We start from the raw sequence: 22,684 nt of genomic DNA on the forward strand, positions 1-22,684 counted from the left end.
CGGTCCGCAGACCCACGAGGACAGTGCACTCGACCCCAAGAGTGCTCCTCGGCCCGCAGGCACACGAGGAATGGAGGTCTTCCTCTGTCTGGTCGCCAGCCAGAACGAGAGGTACTCCGCGGCCCTCAGGCACACGCAGAGTCTTAGTCCTTTGTCTGGGAGTTAGCCAGAGCAAGAGGGACCGAATGACCACTGTCTAGCACTCGGCGGACAGATGGTGTGGGAAGTCCTCGGTCCGCAGACCCACGAGGACGGTGAGCTTGACCTCAAGGCTCCTCGGCCCTCGGGCACACGAGGAGAGGGTGATCCTTTGTCTGGGGGTTCAGCCAGAACAAGAGGGATCCAAGGCTCGGCCTGGAGCTCCGCCAGGACGCGAGGGAATAAGCCATTGTCTAGCATTACGCGGACAAGAGGGCACTGCAATCCCCGGCCCTCGGGCTCACGGGGAAGACAGTAGGTGCCTCCGCCTGGTAGCCAGCCAGTGCATGAGGCACTCCTCGGCCTTCTGTGAAGGCAGACGAGGAGTCTTAGTCCTTGGTCTGGGGAAAGCCAGAAACCAGAGGGACCGGAGTACACTCGGTCTGATAGCATCCTGCGTCAGAACACGAGGAGAATTAAGCCATTGTCTAGCATTCCGCGGACAAGAGGGCTGTGCAGTTCTCGGCCCTCAGGCACACGAGAACCGTGACCTCTGCCTGGTTCGCCAGCCAGTGCGAGAGGTACTCCTCGGCCCTCGGGCTCACGAGGAGTCTTAGTCCTTTGTCTGGGGGTAACCAGAACAAGAGGGACCGGAAGCTCGGCCTGGTAAGCATACCGGGACGCGAGAGTATGAGCCTTTGTCTAGCATTACACGGACAAGAGGCTTTTAGGTCTGCTCCTCGGCCCTCAGGCTCGCGAGGATGCAGGGACACTCCTCGGCCCTCGGGCACACGAGGAGCGTCGTGGCGAAAACGACTTCTCTTCTTTCCGCAGAAAGAATGCGCCTTGAGAAGTCTCCTCCTGGCTAGGGAGGTGGCTAACCCTCTAGGCCTAGCGCACTAGGCCGAGAGTACAGCCGAGCCTGGAGCGGCTCTGAGGTCAAGCTCATAGTACCTGACGGATGTCAGGGGCGAGGACCAATTGTCAGGGGCGAGGACCAACCCGCAGCATTGCAGATGTCCTGGAGGGGGACACCTGCTGTCAGAGCTTTTGGAGGCAGGTCAGCCTCAGAAGGAGTAAGTCTTGGCTCCCCATGGAGCTGGGAGACCAGAGGACTTGGAAGTAGTAGGAATGGCATCTGTGATCCATCTACTGATAGCTCTGAATGTGCCACATGCTTTCTTTGTGGCCGTATGTGCCCAGTGCGCATACTGGACAGATATACTTCCCATTGGTCGCACTCCAAGAATGGAGGTAATAGAGGCTTGAGACCCCTCAGGGTCTCAACCTGAGTGCACCACCGAGGAAACCATACCGACGAGCCACCACGAGGGGCGTGGTAGGCCGATAAGCCGCCACGAACACCCTCAGGATGGAGTGAGCTGGTTTTGTGGGTTTGCGAGGACTCAGTACTGTACCAACGGGCAGTAACTTGGTCTAGATGGTGTTCGTGACACCATGAAGCAAACAGGTTCCACTTAAGGTTTCCTCGTGAAGGGAGCTCTGGATAGGAGCAGGGTCTCAACAACCTCGGTTGAGAGACCCGAGTCTGGTGCACAGTGATCGGGAGAATGTGTACAGACGCAGCGTCAGCCACGTCTGTACTATGGCGTCCAGTCCGGGCGGACCTGGAGGCACTAAGGAGAACCAGAGAGAACCTTGCGATATCTATCGAGTCGCCAGAGGTCCCAACTTCTGAGTCTCCATGCTTCACTACTTCCTGATGAAGCCTCGATCTCCCGACCGTGGAGGAAACGTGTGACCAGGGGGTACTTGCCCACTGAGAGGCCACCTAGAGGGGCGTGGAAGGCGTTTATAGCCGCCACGTAACCCTCAGGGTGGAGTGAGCTAGCCCTGCGGAAAGGCGAGACTGTAGGAACTCCAGAACTGTACCAACCGGGCAGTTGACTGGGTCTAGGTGGCGCTCGTGGCACCATCTCGCGAATAAGTTCCACTTAAGGCCATACAGTTTCCTCGTAGAGGGAGCTCTGGATTGGAGAAGGGTCTCAACAACCTCGGTTGAGAGACCCGCTCCTATGAGTTGTGCCCCCTCAGGGGCCACACCCATAACCTCCACCTCTCTGGGTGGGGGTGGCATATTGCGCCCCCAGCCTGAGACAGGAGGTCCCTCCTGACGGGAATCTCCCACGGAGAGCCGTCTAGGAGAGATACCAGGTCCGAGAACCAAACTCGTGCCGGCCAGTACGGGGCTACTAGTAGCAGCCGCACTTGAAACCGACGGACCCGTTCCAGAACTCCCGGGAGCAGAGCGATCGGGGGAAAGGCGTACAGACGCAGCCTCGGCCACGTCTGCGCCATGGCATCCAGCCCCAGTGGAGCTGGAGGAACTAGAGAGTACCAGAGGGGACAGTGCGATGTCTCTTGAGTCGCAAACAGGTCCACCTGTGCCTGGCCAAATGTTCTCCAGATCTGCTTCACCACCTCTGGGTGAAGCATCCATTCCCCGGGCCTCAGCCCCTGCCTGGCAGGACGTCTGCTCCCACGTCCAGAGATACTGGACTGCTCTCTCAGGGAGAGAAGTCTTTCCTTAAGACCATAGGAGAATCCGGTACACCAGCTTATATAAGGGGCGTGAGCGGATACCTTCTGGAAGGAAACACTTCAGGGCGTGGAACACAGCTAGCATCTCTAGGCGATTTGTGTGCCAGGAGAGATGGGATTGCTCCACAGGCCTTGGGTTGCGCGGCCACTCATGACCGCCTCCCCATCCGGTGAGGGATGCGTCCGTCGCTAGCATGACGCGGCGACGAGGAGCTCCCAGAACCGGACCCTGAGAGAGAAACCAGGGTTTCTTCCACATGGCCAAGGCACGTAGGCAGGGCCGCGTGACCTTGATCTTGCGAAACGGGTTTCCCCTCGGGGAGAACCGCCTGGTTTGAGCCACCACTGAAGTGGTCTCATAAGCAGCAGTCCAAAAGGAATCACGTTGGAAGCGGCTGCCATAAGACCTAACAGTACTTGGGACTGTAGACAGTGGGTGACGGGCCTTGCTTGACCGCATTTACTGCAGTAAGGATCGACTCGAACCGAGTAGGTGACATTCGTGCCTGCATCGTGGTCGAATCCTAGACTACACCTAGATAAGTGGTTTTTAGAAATCACACCCTTCTTGGTGTTGAGTCTCAACCCCAATTCTTTCATGAGAGCGAGAACAACACCTCGATGTTGAGCCGCTAATTATTCTGAGCTGGCCAGAATCGACCAGTCGAGTATGCGGATGTCCTGGAATCACGGAGGAGCCAGAGCAGCATCCACACACTTCGTGAAAGTTCGGGTGAGAGCTAGGCCGAAAGGAAGTACTCTGTATTGGTGAGCTTTGCCCCCGAAAGCGATCCTGAGAAACTTCCTGTACTGACTTCCTGTTCCAGACCCTGCTCGGGGTTTACCCCGCTGAAAGGTGTCGGCTTAGCGCCGAACTGAATAGTGTAACCTTTCTCTACAGTACGCAGGACCCACTTGAAACATTTGGCAGTAGTTTCCACGCTGCCAGAGAGTTTACTTAGGGTACCAGCCTCTCGAGACTGGTGTCTGGATTTACTCGAGGAACTAACTCGGAGACCTGTAACAGCAAGCTGGCAGGAAGCTCCTGAACTAGCTCCTCGGAAGTCCCCCGCGGGGGCTGCGAACTCTCCAGGGCCGCTACGTTTCCGGGCGGGACAGCTAGAGGATGTTCGCGGGAGATCGCCACGCCCTGTAACACTGGCAGGGTTAGCTGACTCATCTCCTGAGGGCCACGAAGGGGTCTGAAACCCGCACCCGGAGGTACGGTGCAAACCCCCTCGCGAGGGGCTGCCCTCAACGGCCCTGAGCCGTTTAGCCGAGGACTTCCTAGATTGGAGGACGACCCTCAGGTTGAACCTCTTCTTTTTCTTGGAAGCCCCCGACTTAGAGCGTTGCTTTCCGGGTCCTCTAGGCATAGCCGGAGGAACGCGGGCGGCAACGCTCTGTTTCTGCGCCTCTGATGTGGAGAGCTGGTACACGGCTGGGGTTTAAATCTTTCCCGTCAGGAACCCCAACACGTGTTCATTTGCTCATCAAACCTGATTTTTAGTTTTATTAAGCGGCCTGAAGAGCAAAGATGGAGCCTTCAAAAATGATGCCTAGACCGGGGAACAGAGGCTGATAGCGTCTGTTCAACCCGCGGCGTCATCTTTACTTTCTAGTTTTTCCTAGATCTAAAACTCAATGTAGATCGGGAAGGACAGAAAGCTCCGTTTGGAAGTGCTGACTTAGTCCGCAGGAAGCAAAACGTTTGCTTTTCTACGGCTCATGTTTGCTTATTTAGCTAATGCACAGTCAGCACAACCACCAGCTCATCATACTGAGGCGATCAGGGGGGGGGCGGTTGAATACTTTTGACAACGCACTTCACATCAACCTCCTCGGAGGAAGATATGGAAAGCGTTGGAAACCTTTCCTGGAGGGAAGTAACCGCATTGCGGGCTTCCTCATCCAGAAAAAAGGTTTACCGATCCACCAGATAGGAGAGGAGATAGGGTATTATTAAAACACCCGTCTCCAGTCCCTCTAATAGATCGAGCCGCGATCCCAGCGAGTGAAGCAACCGCTCCGCCTCGGCAGAAGCGGGGCCAGACCCGCGAGAAACGCTGGCGAAGGCTCCCTCCTCGAAGAGAGCCTTCTGTGGAGCACCCGCAGTGGAGATTTTTACGCTCACACTGTGGACAGTTAGCCTTTTCGAGGGCTGACTGTGCGTGCTCTACACTCAAGCAGACCACACATAGACTGTGTGTATCCCCACCAACAATGAAGCATTGGCAGGAAGGAACACACTATCTATGTGGCTGCTTGTACCGCCTAGTTTCGTAACACTTCTTTCCCCCATGGTTGCATTTTAAAGGTCATACTACTCAAATAAAAGCCGTGCAAACTGGCACGAAAAAACAGCAGTATGACCGAGACAGACACAGACACAGAGCGCTCTCGCTGAATGACAAAAGCTGCCACCGGCTTCAAACGCACGCGTTTTATACTTCCCGGTCGATGACGTCACCGCGCCTGTGACGTCACTCCCGTCATTTCATTGGTTGTTATACACAGTTCAGAGTGCGGCCCGCCAATGGCGTTTCCCATAGCGTTCCTGACGCGGCTCGAGTTCCCGGAAGGGAACTAATAAGAGGAACTGGTCCTTTGAGGTCAATAAGTCTCCTAAAATATCGGATCTTTTGACTTTTTAATAACAAGTCAATGTCATGTGGTGCGACTCTTTCTAAAAGTAATATTAGTAATACTTTTTAATATATTATATTTGAAAAAAGTACTTTTTACCCTTGAATCTTAAAAAATTTAAAATCTGAAAGAATCTTTAAAAACATGTTTGAAAATAATGATTTTATTAAATGGTAAGAGGCATTAATTGTAAACCTTATTGAAAATTGTATTTCATAACCACATGAAAATGGCGTAAAAAGCATAAATGCAAAAAATACACTACCAGTCAAAAGTTTTTACACCATGCAATATGGCTGTATAATGGCCATGCTGATATACAGCAATAGTTCACGGCTACTCATGTGATATTGCTCATAAGTAATTTAATTTAATTTAGTTTCTTTTTTACATTTTCTAAACAGACTTTCTTAAGCTGCTTCGATTGTTAGCTTTGTTGAGCTATGCATTTATTCTAGTCAAATGCACAAAACGCAGAATAGATGAGAAAGCTCCGACAATGCAAATGGACAAGTACCAATACTGAACGAGTATCGGAACTACTTTTCTGGAATTTGTGTGTGAAAGAGGCTTAAGGATTCTAGCTGCCACACCTAATGGTGTTGACTGGTGTGTAATTCGCAGCAGACAGTCAGTCAAAGGTGTTGGGAGGTGGAGAAGAGCGGTAATCCAGTTACCAGGCCTCTTGCAATCTGCTCGAAAGTCTGTCGTCTTTATCTCAGTGCTGCCTAGGATAGAGGAAGAAACGGAGACAGTGGCTTTATGGAAAACACAGCCTGAAACTCTAGGTGGGATTAATCATGCACAAAGGTTGTAGTTATTTCCTGACAGAGTCAGGTTTGGGCAAGGCTTCTCTGTTCAGGGCAGAAGTTTTTTTTCTTCTTCTGATTTATTAAATTACGATGCAATTCATAGATAAAATACATTGAATTCACCTTGTCTATAATGAGCACGTTTTAAAAAATACAGTTGTCTTGGTGTCATACTGAGAAATTCTTGAAAAGCAAACAATATATGTGACCCTGGACCACAAAACCAGTCTTAAGTAGCACAGGTATATTTGTAGCAATAGGCAAAAATACATTGTAGGGGTCAAAGTTATCGTTTTTTTCTTTTATGCCAAAAATCATTAGGATATCAAGTAAAGATCATGTTCCATGAAAATATTTAGAAAATTTCCTACCATAAATATATATATGATTTGTAATATGCATTGCTAAGAACTTAATTTAGACAACTTTAAAGGCGATTTTCTCAATATTTAGAATAGTAATACTTTTTAATTTATTATATTTAAAAAAGTACTTTTTAGCTTAAAAATTTCTAAAAATGTAAAAGAGTCGTTAAAAACATGTTAAAATGATTTTAGTAAGTGGTTACACCACAGAGACATTTTAGAGGCATTAATTGTAAACTTTATTGAAATTGGTTTCATAACACATGAAAATTGTATAAAAGTGTACAAATACAAAAAATACACTACTAGTCAAAAGTTGTTAATGTTTTTTTAAAGAAGTCTCATGTGCTCACCCAGCATGCATTTATTTGATCCAAAGTACAGCAAAAACAGTAAAATTCTGAAATATGTTTACTATTTAACATAAAATATAATTTATTCCTGTGATTTCAAAGCTGAATTTTTATCATTACTCCAGCCACATGATCCTTAAAAAAAGAACAGCATTTATCTGAAATAGAATCTCTTTTGATTAATTTAAAGCATCCTTGCTAAATAAAAGTATTAATTTCTATAATTTCCTTAAAAAATTATATTGATTTCAAGTTTTGAATGGTATATCTTTCCAGTCATCAAAGAATCCTTAAAAAAATCTACTCAACTGTTTAATATTGATAATAATTATAATAAAACATGTTCTCAAAACAGCAAATCAGCATATTCGAATGATTTCTGAAGGATCATGTGACACTGAAGACTGGAGTAATGATGCTGAAAATGTAACTCTGATCATAGAAATAAACTACATTTGAAAATATATTCAAATAAAAAAAGTTTTTTTTAAATAATACAAATATTTGAACATTTTACAGTTTTTGCTGTACTTTGGATCAATTAACCACAGACTCGGTGAGTAGAAGAGACTCAAAAGCTTTTGACTGGTAGTGTACATTCTAAGAATTTGGCATATATGTTTTAAACATTGCCTTCTTTGTATTTATTAATAGTATTTCTTAATCGTAGATACTCTATTGTGTTATTTACCCAAATATATTTGGCCGAAATAGTATCTCGTGCCCTACATTTAGGCTTGACATTTAAGATTTTTGATTCTAACACTTGCACATAGTACTCCTGAGGTAGCTTTATGGTAATTTGAGCTAAATCAATTGTCCAAGTATGTGTTTTCATAACGATGCAAATCAAAACTACTAGGATTCCAAAGATCTTACAGGTGAGGACAGAGACTTTCAGCAAAGACCCCTTTGGTATTCTAGACATGCTGGCAAAAGTAAACTCCTCTTGGTATCCACGCATAAAGGATATTCTTTCCTGTCCCAGGGGCTGGATGTGGCTTGGTAAACCAGGCAGGCAGATGCTTAAAGGCCTGATCTGATGCTCGGGGGAGTCATCTGGGAACAGCTCGTGTAATTAGCATGTTTAGAGTCGCGGGTGACCCTGCTCACACGTTGATTGACAGTTCACGCTGCTGCCCGCCAACGGCCCCCTGGGAGGTTTCAAATCCCATCACTGGGCTGTAATTGAGTGTCAACAAACAGCCAGGCCTCCAATGGAGCAGGCCGCTGCATATCTCCAAATGGTGTGGATGGGCTTCTTACAACACTTCTATAAATCAGATTGAGTCTGAATGCTTTGAATTGGAGTGCTTTGAAGTTGTCAAAGTTGAAAGTTGATTCCTCAGTTGCGATACTGATATGAATCTGACACGTTTTGAAATAATGTTCTGGTGGTGTAGAAACATGACAGCATAATGACTTTAAGTACATTTAAGCTTTAAAGACACACAGTTTTTTACAGGGTCTGTGTCAATGGGTTGATATTGAAGTGAAATAGGAATTAGAGCATGAAAGGACCGCTTAAGTGTGGTATTTCATTGTTTATGAAGCTGTCTGATGTTATGAATAAACACAAAAATGGTGCATTCCTGTAAAGCACATAGCTGACATGTCAAGGCTCAGCATGATGTCAGTCTGATGTCATGCATATTTAATGCACTGGCATTACTGACTGATGGTTTACTTGAATATGTATTTATGATAGCACGAAGATGTAATGTTCCATAATAATTGAGAAGTTTTACTTTGATTCTTCTGAAATATTCTAATATGTTTTGTTTTGTTTTGTTCCTCTCTTAGCTCGATGACTGTGCTTTACAGCTGTCTCACAATGGCAGTTATCTGGACTTGGAGTCCACCTTGGCCGAGCAGAGAGATGAACTGGAAGGCTTTCAGGAGGATGGAGGGTAAGCAACCATAACAAAAAAAAAAAAAAAAAAAAAAAACACATTCATATAATATCAAAAATAAGATATTTTAAAGAATCTCTATGCAACTATTTTCTATACAACAACTGTTAATCTGCAAAAAAGCCACACAAACATATATTCATATAGATTTGTGAACTGAATCAACCAGTGAATTAATGGGCTCATGAAATGGATTTAAAATGTAATGTTCTCTGATGTTTATTTCACTAGCAAGATTTTTACATCTATAAACATCATAATTTAGAAGTAATAGGATATTTTCTGTCCTGTGTTTGAACCTCTCTGCAGAACAGTTTTTTTCAGAATAGTTTTTTAAAGGTGGGGTGCATTCAAAACTTGGAAGTAAATGCCCACTGCTATGATTGGACAACAATTTTGGGTCCCACTTTACATTAGGCGGCCTTAACTACTATGTACTTACATTTAAAGTAATCATTTGGCACAATGCACTTATTGTGTACATACATGTTTTTACATTGTACTTATATTTTTTAAAATACCTGCACATATAAATACCCACCTTAATAGAAGCAAAAGTGTTTTGCAATACAATATGACCACAATAAGTACATTGTACTTATTTTATGATGTAAGTACATAGTATTTACGGGCACCTAATATAAAGTGTGAACCAATTTTGCATATTAAAATATATATTGATGATGTGACATACTTTGAAAACAACGTGGGTCATTTTTGTTAAAAACTTATAAATAGTCAGTATGTGTCAATCTATCTGGAAGACAAAATGCAAAAGTCGTAAGAACATGGTTACCTGTGTTAGGAAGGTTATTTTGGAAATGTAAAAGCTTACAGATTATAAGTTACCCTATTTAAAATATGTGATCCTGGACCACAAAACCAGTCTTAAGTTGCTGGGGTATATTTGTAGCTATAGCCAAAAATACATTGTATGGGTCAAAATGATTTTTCTTTTATGACAAAAATCATTAGGAAATTAAGTAAAGATCATGTTCCATGAAGATTTTTTATAAAATTCCTACTATAAATATATCAAAATGTAATTTTTGATTAGTAATATGCATTGATAAGAACTTCATTTGGACAACTTCATTATTTAGATTTTGTTGCACCCTCAGATTCCAGATTTTCAAATAGATGTATCTCGGGCCAAACAAATCATATATCAATAGAAAGCTTATTAATTGAACTAACTATCTCAGTTTTGTAAAATTTAACCTTATGACTATTTCAGTTACTTTATTAATGTAACTGATTACATTTGATTACAGCTTTATCACTCACAATGTGACTATATATATTACAAGTGTTCCTTTTTTCGTAAATTGTCACGTTATATTTCACTTATGTGACTTTGTTACAATTGTGACTGTTGTAATTGTGATTTTATTACTCTTTTAGTTCACTTTCAGAACAAAAATTTACAGATATTGTGCTCACCCCCTTGTCATCCAAGATGTTCATGCCTTTCTTTCTTCGTTCGTAAGGAAATTATGTTTTTTGAGTAAAACCTTTCAGGATTTCTCTCCATATAATGGACTTCAATGAGTTATGAGTTTGAACTTCTAAAATGCAGCTTCAAAGGGCTCTAAACGATCACAGCCGAGGAAAGAAGGGCCTTATCTAGCAAACGATGGGATATTTTCTAAGAAAAATTACAATTTATATACTTTTTAACCTCAAATGCTTGTCTTGTCTATATAGCTCGGCAAGACGAGCGTTTAAGATTAAAAAGTATATAATTTTTTTTTTACAAGTATATAAAGTTGTAAATATTTTTAGAAAATAACCTTTTGTTGGGTAAGACCCTTCTTCCTCTGCTGGATCATTTAGAGCCCTTTGAAGCTGCATTTAAACTGCATTTTGGATGTTCAAACTCGGGGGCACCATAGAAGTCCATTATTTGGAGAGAAATCCTGAAATGTTTCCCTTAAAAAAACAATTTCTTTACGACTGAAGAAAGAAAGACATGAAAATCTTGGCTGACAAGGGGGTGAGTACATTATCTGTAAGTTTTTGTTCTAAAAGTGAACTACTCCTTTAATTGCAACTTGAATTTTGTCACTTATTTTATCGTAATTGCGACTTTATTTCTTACTATTGTGATCTCATAATTACAACATTATCACTCTCAATGTGATTTATTTGTGCATTTTTGTGATTTTTTTTATTTAGCAATTGTAACTTTTTCTTGTAATTGTGATTTAAAATTTTGCAATTGACTTTATTAACAGTTTGTTAACAGCTTATTAAAATAATAGATTAATAGAACAGTTAAAAATGTATCAATACTCAGTATATGTCAAGCAATCTGGAACAAACAATGCAGTAGTGGTAAAAACATGGTTACCTGTGTTGGGAAGGTTACTTTGGAAATGTAATAGGTAACACAGTTTAAAATGTAAAAAGGAATCTATTTCAGTTACTTTATTGTAACTGATTACATTTGATTACTTTTCTAAATTTCTTACAAACTGTAAAGGATTACAGTTACATTTATTTTGTAGTTAAATTACATAATTCCGTTAAATGTAAGTAGTTAGATTTTCACTTTTGGATCAATTATTTATTTAATAATTTCCATGTTTTCATTTCCAATCTTAAAAAACAACAACTGAACAACCCACTTGAGCCTCACCCTTTTCATTGCGTGTCTCGCATGAGGATCCACGACACTTTAATATGCCGTTGTAGTGTTTCTTTTTAGTTGTCGTAAACTGTCTAATTTCATTGTATAATGAGTAATCTAGATCAGAAGGCCAGTGGGTGGATAAATTACTCACATCTCCTTAAAAACCTTTATTGTCTTTAAAGAGGTTAAATTGATTAGAAGGTGACAGCTGAAGGTGTTGGCTTGATTCTCAATGGCCTCTGGGCGACTGTTTCTTAATACCTGCATTTGAGTCTGTATTCACATTTTGTTACATTTGAGACAATATAAACACAATCCTGTCATGTGCCTTCCATAAAACATTCCATCTAAAGCTATCAGGAAGGCCTTAAAATCTCACAGCACATGTTCTTTTATCTTCTGCACATACCACAGACGTTCTATGACAGGCCTCTATTCAGCCAGCCCTCAAAATACTTGACTGGTTGGCAAGGGCACAGATGATGTCAGCCTCCGGTCTTAAGAGAGCTGGCAAGATCCAGACTTAATTGTCTCGTTGAGGAAAGTCCAAGAGTAGATGCTTCTTTTAAAATTAATGATGGTTTAAAACACTATTTAAAACCCAAAGTCTGTAGAGCTTGCCGTTTTATTCCCATAGCGTTAGTCTGGAAGCCTGTTTCCGACACTTTATTTCTTGCAGTTGTGATTTTGTTTCTTGTATTATTGACTTTATAACTCACAATGTTATTTTTATATCTCATAGTTGACTTTATTTCCCACTGCAACTTTATCTCTCACAATGTGACTCTGTCTTGCAGTTAGGACTTTATATATTGTAACTGATTCTTGAAATTACGATTTTATTTCTCATAACTCCAACTTCATCACTCACAATGTGACTTTACATCTCACAGTTGTGACTTTTTCTCATAATTATCACTTTTTATATCTCACAATGTGACTTTAAATCTCGCAATTGGGACTTTGTTATAATTGTGACTGTCGTAATTGCAATTTTATTACTCTTAATTGCAACTTGACATTATATGTCACTTAGTTTATCGTAATTGTGACTTTATTTCTCACAATGCGACTTTGTCTTGTAATTGTGGCTTTATATCTTATAATGACCGTTTCTCGTAATTACAACTTTATCGCTCACAATGTGATTTTTAATTTCACAATTGTGACTTCAGTTGTGACTGTTGTAATTGCGTTTATGACTTTATATATTGTAATGGTTTCTTGTAATTGTGACTTTACATCTTAAAATTGTGACCGTTTCTCATAATTACAACTTTGTTTCTCATACTTGTGACTTTTTCTGTCAGTTGTGATCATGTCTCTTAAGCCCGGGACACACCAACCCGACGCCAACCAACTAGCGCCGACGAAAGCCGACCGTCTTGTCGCCTCTAGTCGGCTGCGTCTGCGGGCGTCTGGGCAATTTAACTGAGCTCGAACACACCGAACTGACGACACCCGACTACAAACTAGAAGGTGCTTTCTGCGCATGCGTGAGGAGATATACCGTTGCGTACCTGCAGATGGCAGTAGTCTGTATTTTCATTCCAAGAAGAGAACACGGAAGAAGTGTTGCCTGTGCAAACAAATCAGCGTTTCCGAAGCATTTACTTCTTCGCTCACCACAGAGAGATTCGGTTTTGAACCATAGTTGGTTTCGAATTGTGCGAATTGCGAAATGATGACAGCGAGCCGGTTCCCTCTTGACTCCTTCCTTTGCTTGTTACATCACTTCACGTTCAAGTCCTCCACGCACTCTGATTCGATTTCTGAACAGCCAATCAGAGCGCTCTCTTTCCCAGACGGCCCCGACAAGCCTGACGCCGATTCAACATGTTGAATCGGGCAAACTTTGGCCGACGCGAGCCCGACGAAAGCTGACGAAAGCCGACGAAAGCCAACGAGAGCTGACGTTCGGAACACAGCAAACCGACGCGCTTCACCGACGCACACCAACTGCCCGACGAGGCCAGATGGCCGATCGTCGGCTTGGTGTGTCCCAGCATTTAAGTTTCTCGTAATTACAACTTCATCACTCACAATGTGATTTTTTTTTCGCAATTGTGACTTTTTCTTGTAATTGTGAGTTTGAACCTCTTAATTTTACTTTAATATTTCGTAAGTGATTTATTGTATTTTTTTTGTATTTTTAAAAACTGCAACTTTATCTCTCGCAATGCGACTTAGTGTTGCAGTTATAACTTCATAAATTGTAACGGTTTCTTGTAATTACGTTTTTAATTCTCATAACTGCAACTTTATGTGACTTTAGATGTTTATGTTTATGACTTTATATATGTAAAGGTTTCTCATAATTGAGCCTTTATATTTTATATTTGCAACTTTATTTCTCACAATGTGACTGCCTTATACATCTTACAGTTGTGACCGTTTCTTGTAATTGCAACTTTATCACTCACAATGTGACTTTAGATGTTGCTACTGTGACTTTGTTTCAGTTGTGACTGTAGTAATTACGTTTATGACTTTATATATGTAAAGGTTTCTCATAATAGTGCCTTTATATTTTATATCTGCAACTTTATTTCTCACAATGTGACTTTTTATTTCGCAATTGTGACTTTTTCTTGTAATTGTGAGTTTAAATCTCTCAATGTTACTTTTATGTTTACGCAACTGACTTTATTTCTCAAAACTGCAACTTTATTTCTTGCAGTGTTACTGTTTTTTGTAATTCCAACTTCATTTTGAATAATTCCAACTTTATCTCTCACAATATGACTATATGCCTTGTAACTTTCACATAATTGCAATATTACATACTCATACAAAGTGATTATCTCATTTCTATCTTGAGTTATTTTTGACTATTTTTTGACTTTTTTATATGTTAAACTTTATCTCACAATTTTTTATTTAGGGCCTTTTTATTTTTAATCTGAGGCAAAAGCAAGCTTCCATAAAGCAGTGATAACAGTGGACGTGAACTATCACGTCAAATAGATCTGATATTGGTTCAAACCAATGTAAACATACCAAAAAAAGGTTTTTCTTTAGCCTCAATGAACAGCTTTTGACTCAAAAGTTTTATTAGACAACACTGCTATCTTTTCTAGCCACCGAATTGACGCAGCCTTCAAAAACTGCCAAACGTCAATGCTAGATTTTGGCACTTGAGGCAGTTATTGGACAAGGCCACAAATATTTAGAAATGTATTTGTGTAAATGTGAAGGCAGGTCTAGCGTCGTTTTATTTCCACTGGATTGGGCTCAAATTTGAAATACAGTTATAAGACATAGTGAGTGAATGGATGTCTTTTGGATGAGTGAGAGGCTAAAGGGCCACTTCTTTAGGTCTTCGAGAAATGAATGGTAGTGCCAACTGGCATGCTGTTCCGCTCTTCTGTCTGTCTTCATGACCCCCCCCCCCCTCCCCACTTCCCAAGAGGCTATCAAGGGTGTGCATTATTAGACCCATGCAGAGTGTCTGAGTGGGCTGTGGAGAGCAGGAATGGAGGACTACATTACTGTTAATAACAGGGTAATTCAGCACAGTGGGCTTTTATGGCCTGGATGGGCTGGAGTTCACAGCCCCCTCCATTTACTGCAGTTGTGCTTTATTACGGGGTCTAAAACCTTGGCCGAAGTATGTGATTAAAACCGAACCCATTTCTCCTCCTCCTTCTCTGTTTTGTGGTTTTCTATCTTGCTTCATGCGATGTGTCTGACCTACATTTCATCAACTGCTGAAAACACAAAAAAAGTAGGCTAATTGGCTTGAGGAATAATTCGAGATCCTTTTGTTGCTGCCTCATTGTTGCTACTGTATCTTCTTACTGTTTACATTAGGTCTGGAATGAATTATCAAACTTTTTTCCTCTTTGGGCATGTAGTTATTTTCAAAGTCTTAAGAACTGCACCAGTGCATTTACTCCATTGCTTTAATGCACCACCATCACATACAAATGTGACTTATTCTTGTTGCTTATCCATGTCCTTGAAGACTTCTTTCTCGATGTGGAACCTGGAGGCCTGTGATGGGATTCCAAAGGGACAATCAGAAGTGGATACAGATTACAAGTTGCATTCCACAGGTGCCTCAGTCATATGAAGTCACTTTGGGCTCTGATTGAAGAATGATCCTCTAACGCCTCATTTTGTAAGATGGATATCTCTATGTCATAGTGGCTTAACCATTCTAATCATTACCACACCACCTCATGCAGAAAAGCTGTCGGAGCCTGACACAGGGCCCCGAACTTAATCCCACATTGCTGTTAGTAAGGACCTTCAGCTTTGGCAAACTACCAACAAAATTTCTGTCTTACACCAGGGCTCAACAGTAAGGATCGTTTTTGTGGACCATTTTGAGTTTTACTTGTCTTGCTAACATTTGTCACACCACAAAAACTATAAATATGTTTTCAAATATTTGCTTATTTCATGTTTTTTTCTGTGTGTGTATATGTATTGAATTTTAAAAATTCTTTACAACGAATTAAAACATTAGGATTTGTTTAAAGTTTGTTTAAAGTTACAAGTTGCAGTTTCAACAAAATGTAATCCAACCAACTAAAATTAAAATCTTTAGTTAAAAACTTGTAAAATCTTTAGATACAGTTGAGGTCAAAAGTTTACATACTTTTACCTATATACCCTTGCAGAATCTGCAATATGTTAATTATTTTACCAAAATAAGAGGGATCATACAAAATGTGTTGTTACTTGAATGATCCACAGCTGTGTTTTTTTTTTTTTTTTTTTTTGTTTAGTCATAGTTGTTCATGAGCCCCTTGTTTGTCCTGAACACTTAAACTTCCCGCTGTTCTTCAGAAAAATCCTTCAGGTCCCACAATGTCTTTGGTTTTTCAGCATTTTTGTGTATTTGAACCCTTTCCAACAATAGCTGCATTTCCATTACAGATTTGTGCAAAACTTTGGCATTATTTTATAAATGAAGATTAAAAAGTATTGCGAAATGACGGTGTGACCGAATCGTAATTCAAAGTCAAGGCAACATAATTTAGTGGGATTTTGGCTATATTTAATCGAATGTGACCTGTTAAACATGAAAAAAAAATATTTTGTTGAATTGCCTGAAAAACCACCTCATGCAAGCGTAAAAACTTTTTTGCGATATGTGGGAGTTTTTGCGCAATTGACACATTTCCATTAGGTGTATTTTCAATTTGCAATTTCAGTTTGGGCAATTTAAAGGGTAATGGAAACGCAGCTAGTGATTGCATGCTTTTGAGATCCATCTTTCACACTGAGGGCAACTGAGGGACTCATATGCAACTATTACAGAAGGTTCAAACACTCACTGATGCTCCAGAAGGAAAAACTAGGCAGGGGTGAAAACTTTTGAACAGATGAAGATGTGTACATTTTTCTTATTTTGCCTAAATATCTTTTTTTATTATTTAGTACTGCCCTTCAGAAGCTACAGAGGATACTTACAAGTTTCCCAGAAGACAAAAGAAGAAAAAAAGTCACATTTACTCAAAAAGTTAATACATTTTATTTCCTTCTGAAGCATCAGTGAGCATTTGAACCTTCTGTTAGAGTCCCTCAGTTGTCCTCAGTGTGAAAGATGGATCTCAAAATCATTTACATTTACAAGATCTAAAAAAAGTTATACAATAGTATAGCTAAAAGTTATCTAAAAATTATACAAGATCTAAAACGCACGTACATTGATGAATTTTTTTTTAAAAAATATAGCAATAAAACAGCACTGGCCTGATAATAAAAGTGACAGTTATGTCAACTGATTCAAAACTTTCTCACATCATAGGCTCTCGAGTCCTGAACTGTTTTACTCCTAAAATAACTGTTAACATTAATAAATAAAAGTGTCCAAAATCTCACTTTCTTTAAATATCTCTCCTATTCTCTCTCCCCCTCTTCTTATATTTTTCTTGAACTCATTTTTTTTCCTGGCCGATGTGCCGGAGGAGCTGTCGTCGGACTCGGTTAGCTTCTGGCCCTGGAGAAACGCCTAGTTCTTTTAATGGGAACGCTTCAAATATTTGTGCGGATTACATGGATAGAGGGGTAGGAGGCTGCTCAGCTGGGCCGCTGGATTTTTCCTTTATTGCTGAATTAAATGGCAGGCCGAGGAGCTTTGGTCGAATGTGTGGAAACACTGAGGTGCTGTGTATGTGTTTCTATGATCTCTGTTTTTAGAGAGTCATGAATAGACTGACAGGTGATAGTACTTCAGCAGCTTTTTACATTTTTAGGCTACTTCCAGCTAAATGTACAGTTTATGCGAAGTAACCACCAGTGGCACGAAATGAAACTGCAGAGATAACTGTTTTCAGACAGGTTTCCTAACTTTGTTAGAACAAAAGTAGTCCAGCCTAGAACTTGTGCCAGTGTTTGAGTTAATTTGCATGCCCAAAACAAACCAGATCAATGATTTGTAAACAAATCATTCTAATCGACTTCGATATTCCCTTTTGTCTTAATAAATAGTCCATAAATGAACCAGGCGCTCGGAAACTCTAGCTTATTTGCTGAGTCATATCTGCTCCAGGAGGCCTTGTATAGTCTGCTGTTAATTGCACTATAGGCAAAAGGTTGTTTTTGAACAGGGTCCAACTATGCTGGAGGTAAACTTTACCTATCGGCAATAGGTCTTCTCTCTAATTTTCTCCTTTTTAATTTTTCTCTCCCTTTGTGGCTTTATGGGACTTCATAGTGTGATATTCCATAAATAGGCTGGTAGTGAGGAGTCAAAGTTGGTTCGAGTGTGCCTGGCATGACTCCACAGACCCGGGAGAGACTGCATGGGGCCTGGATCAGGGTTTATAAGGCGTTTGGGGGTAAATAAAATGTAGAAAGCTGTGCTAGTTAGTGTGCTAAACTTCGACTTGCCCTACAGACAAGCATTTGTTATGATGGTCTGTTCAGGGGTTGTGATGATTAACCTGGAGAGGTTATAGGTTTGTTCATTCATTTGCTAGAGTCGAGTCCTAAATACAATATCTCTCGCTCACTTTCTCTGCCAAAGACTTTAGTCAGGATAAACACTATAGAATATTTTAATTGGTCACAAATTTAAAAAAAAAAAGGCTCTAAGGGACTGAAGCAAAAGTCAAATCAGAATTTGGGAGATGAAGGGACTTGATAATTGGACAAACTGCCATCCAAGATGTAGATGAGTTTGTTTCTTCATCAGAAGAGATTTGGAGAAATTTAGCATTACAACAGCAGCCATCATAAAAATTTCTAGGCAATTCAGTCAAAAGTACAAAGGCAGCGCTCTGATATAAAACATTATATCTACATAAAATATAATGCAATGAGATTTTGCCCTCAGCCAAAACTATTTGCTCTTAATGAGACCAAAGACTGCCTGGTTTTCCCAAAACAAATTATATTTTGTTTAACTATAGAGACATCAGAGCCAGCGGCAAATTCCAGAAGAACTGGCCGAGGTAAATACTGCAAGCGGAGTGATACAAACGGTGAAACGGTATGAGTTCTGATATCGCTAGAATATCGCACTCCTCTCAGAAAATCAGATTTGAGGATAATATATGAGCAATATCACACAAGTAGCGTGACACATGGCTGTATGTCAGCACTGCTGTAGGTAGTCACAGCGTGCCGATATACAGCCATATCTCATGTCTACGAGTGTGATATTGCGTTTATACATCAGTTTGACGGCACACGTGTGTAAATACATAAAATAACAGGCCCTTTTTTGTGCAGAGCTACTTCTTTCCACCAAAAATTCTGATCTAAAGTTCACAGTTTAACAGCTGAGCCCAAGCCTCTGTTAATAATTCCAAAACATCACTTTAGAACTAGTAACAAAGGAACGTTGAGGTGCTCAATTGAAAGCTTATTGTATTACTGTATTAAAACCTCACTGTATTACCAATAGTAACGTTACAGTATTATGAAAGAAAGACTGGGCAAGTGGGATTCCCTTCATCTGATTCATTCTTCATATTCACAATGAAGCATTAGTTTGAATATCCACTGAAGAAAGCGTTATCTTTATCGTAACATTCATATCCTTTCATTTGTTAAGGGTGATTTTGCTGCTTAGTGCATTTGTTTGCTGCGTCAAGCTTTGTTAAAACTAAGAAACGGCTGTTGGAGTTTTGATATCGCTCTAATATCCCTCTTATATCAGCCAATCAGATTTGACGACCAGATATACAGATATAAATATAGATTTACAGTTTTATGCTTATAGCTGGTAAAGCATGACATTAGCAAGGACAACATTTTGGGTTTGATTCCCAGGCAATAAACTGATAAGCATACTGATAACATGTTTTTCTTGAATGCACTGCAAGTGTTTTGGATAAATGTTTCTGCCAGTTGAATTGAATTTGGCCGAACTTTGTTGCAGATTGTTAATGCCAGATTATTAATGCCAATTTAAGAAATTCTTCGCTTATCGACTCGTTTTAGACTACCCATCTACATCTATTGTCAAGTGCAGCAGTGTTTTATTTGTCTTCTTATGTAACTGAGCTGCTGTGAAAGGTCTCTTCATGCTTGTGAAATTCTAAAGTCAGGATAATTTGCCTTGGATAAGCATAATGAGGCTGTCTGTGTCTTCTGCTGGTGTTACGTGGCCGATGTTGGAGACACTTTCTCCTTTGGCCCCAAATGGATCTCAGGTTGCAGGGGCTATTTTGTTTCACAAAGCTGGGCACGTTTGTCTGGGTAACTCAAATCATTGGGCCGTGAGCTGTGGAAAAAGACTGAGTCATCCGGCTGCAGATCTTCTCTCCAGCGAAGCAGCGCTCTGGGAAATGGTGTGGACAGCAGTGCAGGATGATACACGCAATGTCAGCCGTACCGTATGTGCTAGACCATCCTCAGCCATGTAGTCGCTTGGCAGGCACCCACATGCAGAAATTCTCACAGATTCAAGCCAAGACAAAAAGCCAAGACATACAGCTTCACCCTCAGAATCCAGTTCTCCTGCGCTTTTCTCCGTATTGCTCCAGAAATACAAAAATTGGATTCCTCTGGGTATCTCATGCGTATTCTTAGACTCGCTGTTTAATTTGATAATGAGCATGTGGGGCGCTGTACTGTACGGTTATGGTTAGTAGCCAGGCTGATGTTACCGACGAGGAAAGCGCAAGTTCATTATGAAATAGATCTAGTTACTCATTAGCTTCAATGGCAGAAAGATTAAGTTGCAAGTGTTGTCAGGTTGCTTTAGTAAAAGTTGTGCTGACAGATGCTGTCTGTGTCTCTTGATTTTTATGTGTCTCTGGTCTAGGCCTATACCCATAAAAAATGAAAAAAAAAAAAAAATAGAATTTATACATATTTGGACAACTTTAAAGGTGATTTTCTTAATATTTAGATTTTTTGGCACCTTCAGATTTCAGATTTTCAAATAGTTGTATCTCCGCCAAATGTTGTCCTATTCTAACAAACCATACATTAATGGAAAGTTTATTTATCATCTTTTTTTATTTTAAGACTGGTTTGTGGTCCAGGGTCACATATGATATTATCATGGTATTTTTTACATTGGTTACACAGGTTAAAACCTAAACTTTAGTTTCAGTAATTAAAAAAAAAAAAAAAAAAAAAAAAAAATTATATATATATATATATATATATATATATATATATATATATATATATATATTGAAATGTAATGTTTAAATAAATATTTAAATGCTATTTTTAAATGTAATATTTAAATTACATTTTTGTACTTATAACAAAGAAAATAACTTTAAAAAAAAAACGTTGAGCTTTTAGGAAACCAAGTAATAAATAATAGCCTTTAATTTAATAAATAAACGTAAGTAAAATGGTAAAATAAATATAAATTACATAGAAAAAAAGAGATAAAAATAAAAATGCAAGTTAATTGGATAAATACATATTAGTAAATAAATAAAAAAATAATGTATATATATATATATATATATATATATATATATATATATATATATATATATATATTTACATTAACAATTAACTAGTATTCTGTTTATTTATTTATACTTATGTTCAGCTATTCTTTTTAATAGTTAACAATTTTACAGATCATCAGTCATCAAAGCTCAGTAAATATTGGTCACTGACACAGAGATTTACTTTAAATGTCACAATGTTTTCATGCCATTTTAAGTCTTATTTTGATGGTGGTTATATGTAAGTCTTCCCAATAAGGCCATTATATTGTCATTCAGACTGATTTGCAAACATGGAATAACACAACACAACACAACACAACACAACACAACACAACACAACACAACACAACAAAAGAGGCGGGATTTATCACGCAAACCAATCACAGCTGATCATAACCAGTCATATCCAATCATTCTCAATTTCCCCCCACCAAACTCACCACACGCTTTAGGGAGTCTGTTAAAACTTAAGAGAGACGTGGACTTCTGCTGTTACTTTACCTGCTGGTGTTGCTGTTGGACAATGATTCTTTAAAAAAGTAAACGACGATTCATAGACTTTTTAATGTTATGTTTTGTAATCCTGGCGTTGTTTTATTTTTGTACTACAGATCTTTTTCCTCCCTTGCCACCTTGGAAAAAATGCCTGTTACCGAATACATGTCTACTCTGGCCTGAACAATATGCTTTGTGCTATACCACTACATGTTTTTAAGTGAGTAGCAGGGTGTTTTGGAGACTGCTGATGGCAGGTAGTCACTTACAGTATGGAGATGGCTCGATCTTTGGCGTGTTGCCAGCCAAACCATCAAACTTTCGTTGTATAACCTGCACAATACCGCATTTGTTTTTGCTTTGGGAAGCAAACCTGTAGTACCATAAGCTGTAGATTTAAGGAAGAGAATCTTCCAGAGGAAAGATATCTTTTGTCCCATCTCTAAGTTTCTGTTTTGTCTGCATGTCTTTACTGTGTTGCTTCTTGTCCATTCCGTGTGTTTATCTCATGTCTGCTAAATGGAGGCTTCAACCCACACGGATGTTACCACAGAGTCAATGCCGATCCGGATTGTGGTCGTTCGACTTGTTCTAAAGCTGAGCGTTCAGCATCCATCTATCTTCATCTGTCCTCCAACTCAAATGCAGCTGCATCTCATTCCATTGTGTGTTTACTTCCAGTTATTCATGAGACAGACAGATCCTCTGTTCATCAGGCCTGATAATCTATGAGAGAGACGGGGGTTGGGTCTGTGCCCGTACTCGACCGTCACTCTTTATATGGATGGTGTGACCTACATGTCATCCCCACAGCCACCTCTGCTCTCGGGGTCAGGTCGAGTCCGGACGATATCTGACCCTTTTTTCACAACATGGCTGTC

The 22,684-nt window shown here is 40.3% G+C and overlaps 1 protein-coding gene across 2 annotated transcripts in view; it reads left to right on the forward strand.

Annotated features, from left to right (window-relative positions):
- Positions 1-22,684, forward strand: part of fhod3b (formin homology 2 domain containing 3b) — a 247,069-nt gene that overhangs the window by 27,731 nt on the left and 196,654 nt on the right. For both annotated transcript variants that reach the window (XM_073846964.1, XM_073846965.1), the window contains exon 2: positions 8,680-8,786. In XM_073846964.1, the coding sequence (XP_073703065.1) occupies positions 8,680-8,786 (107 nt within the window). The remainder of the gene's footprint in view (positions 1-8,679; positions 8,787-22,684) is intronic.

The sequence above is a fragment of the Garra rufa genome, chromosome 9 (assembly GCF_049309525.1).
Source record: "Garra rufa chromosome 9, GarRuf1.0, whole genome shotgun sequence".
NCBI classification, from domain to species: domain Eukaryota; kingdom Metazoa; phylum Chordata; class Actinopteri; order Cypriniformes; family Cyprinidae; genus Garra; species Garra rufa.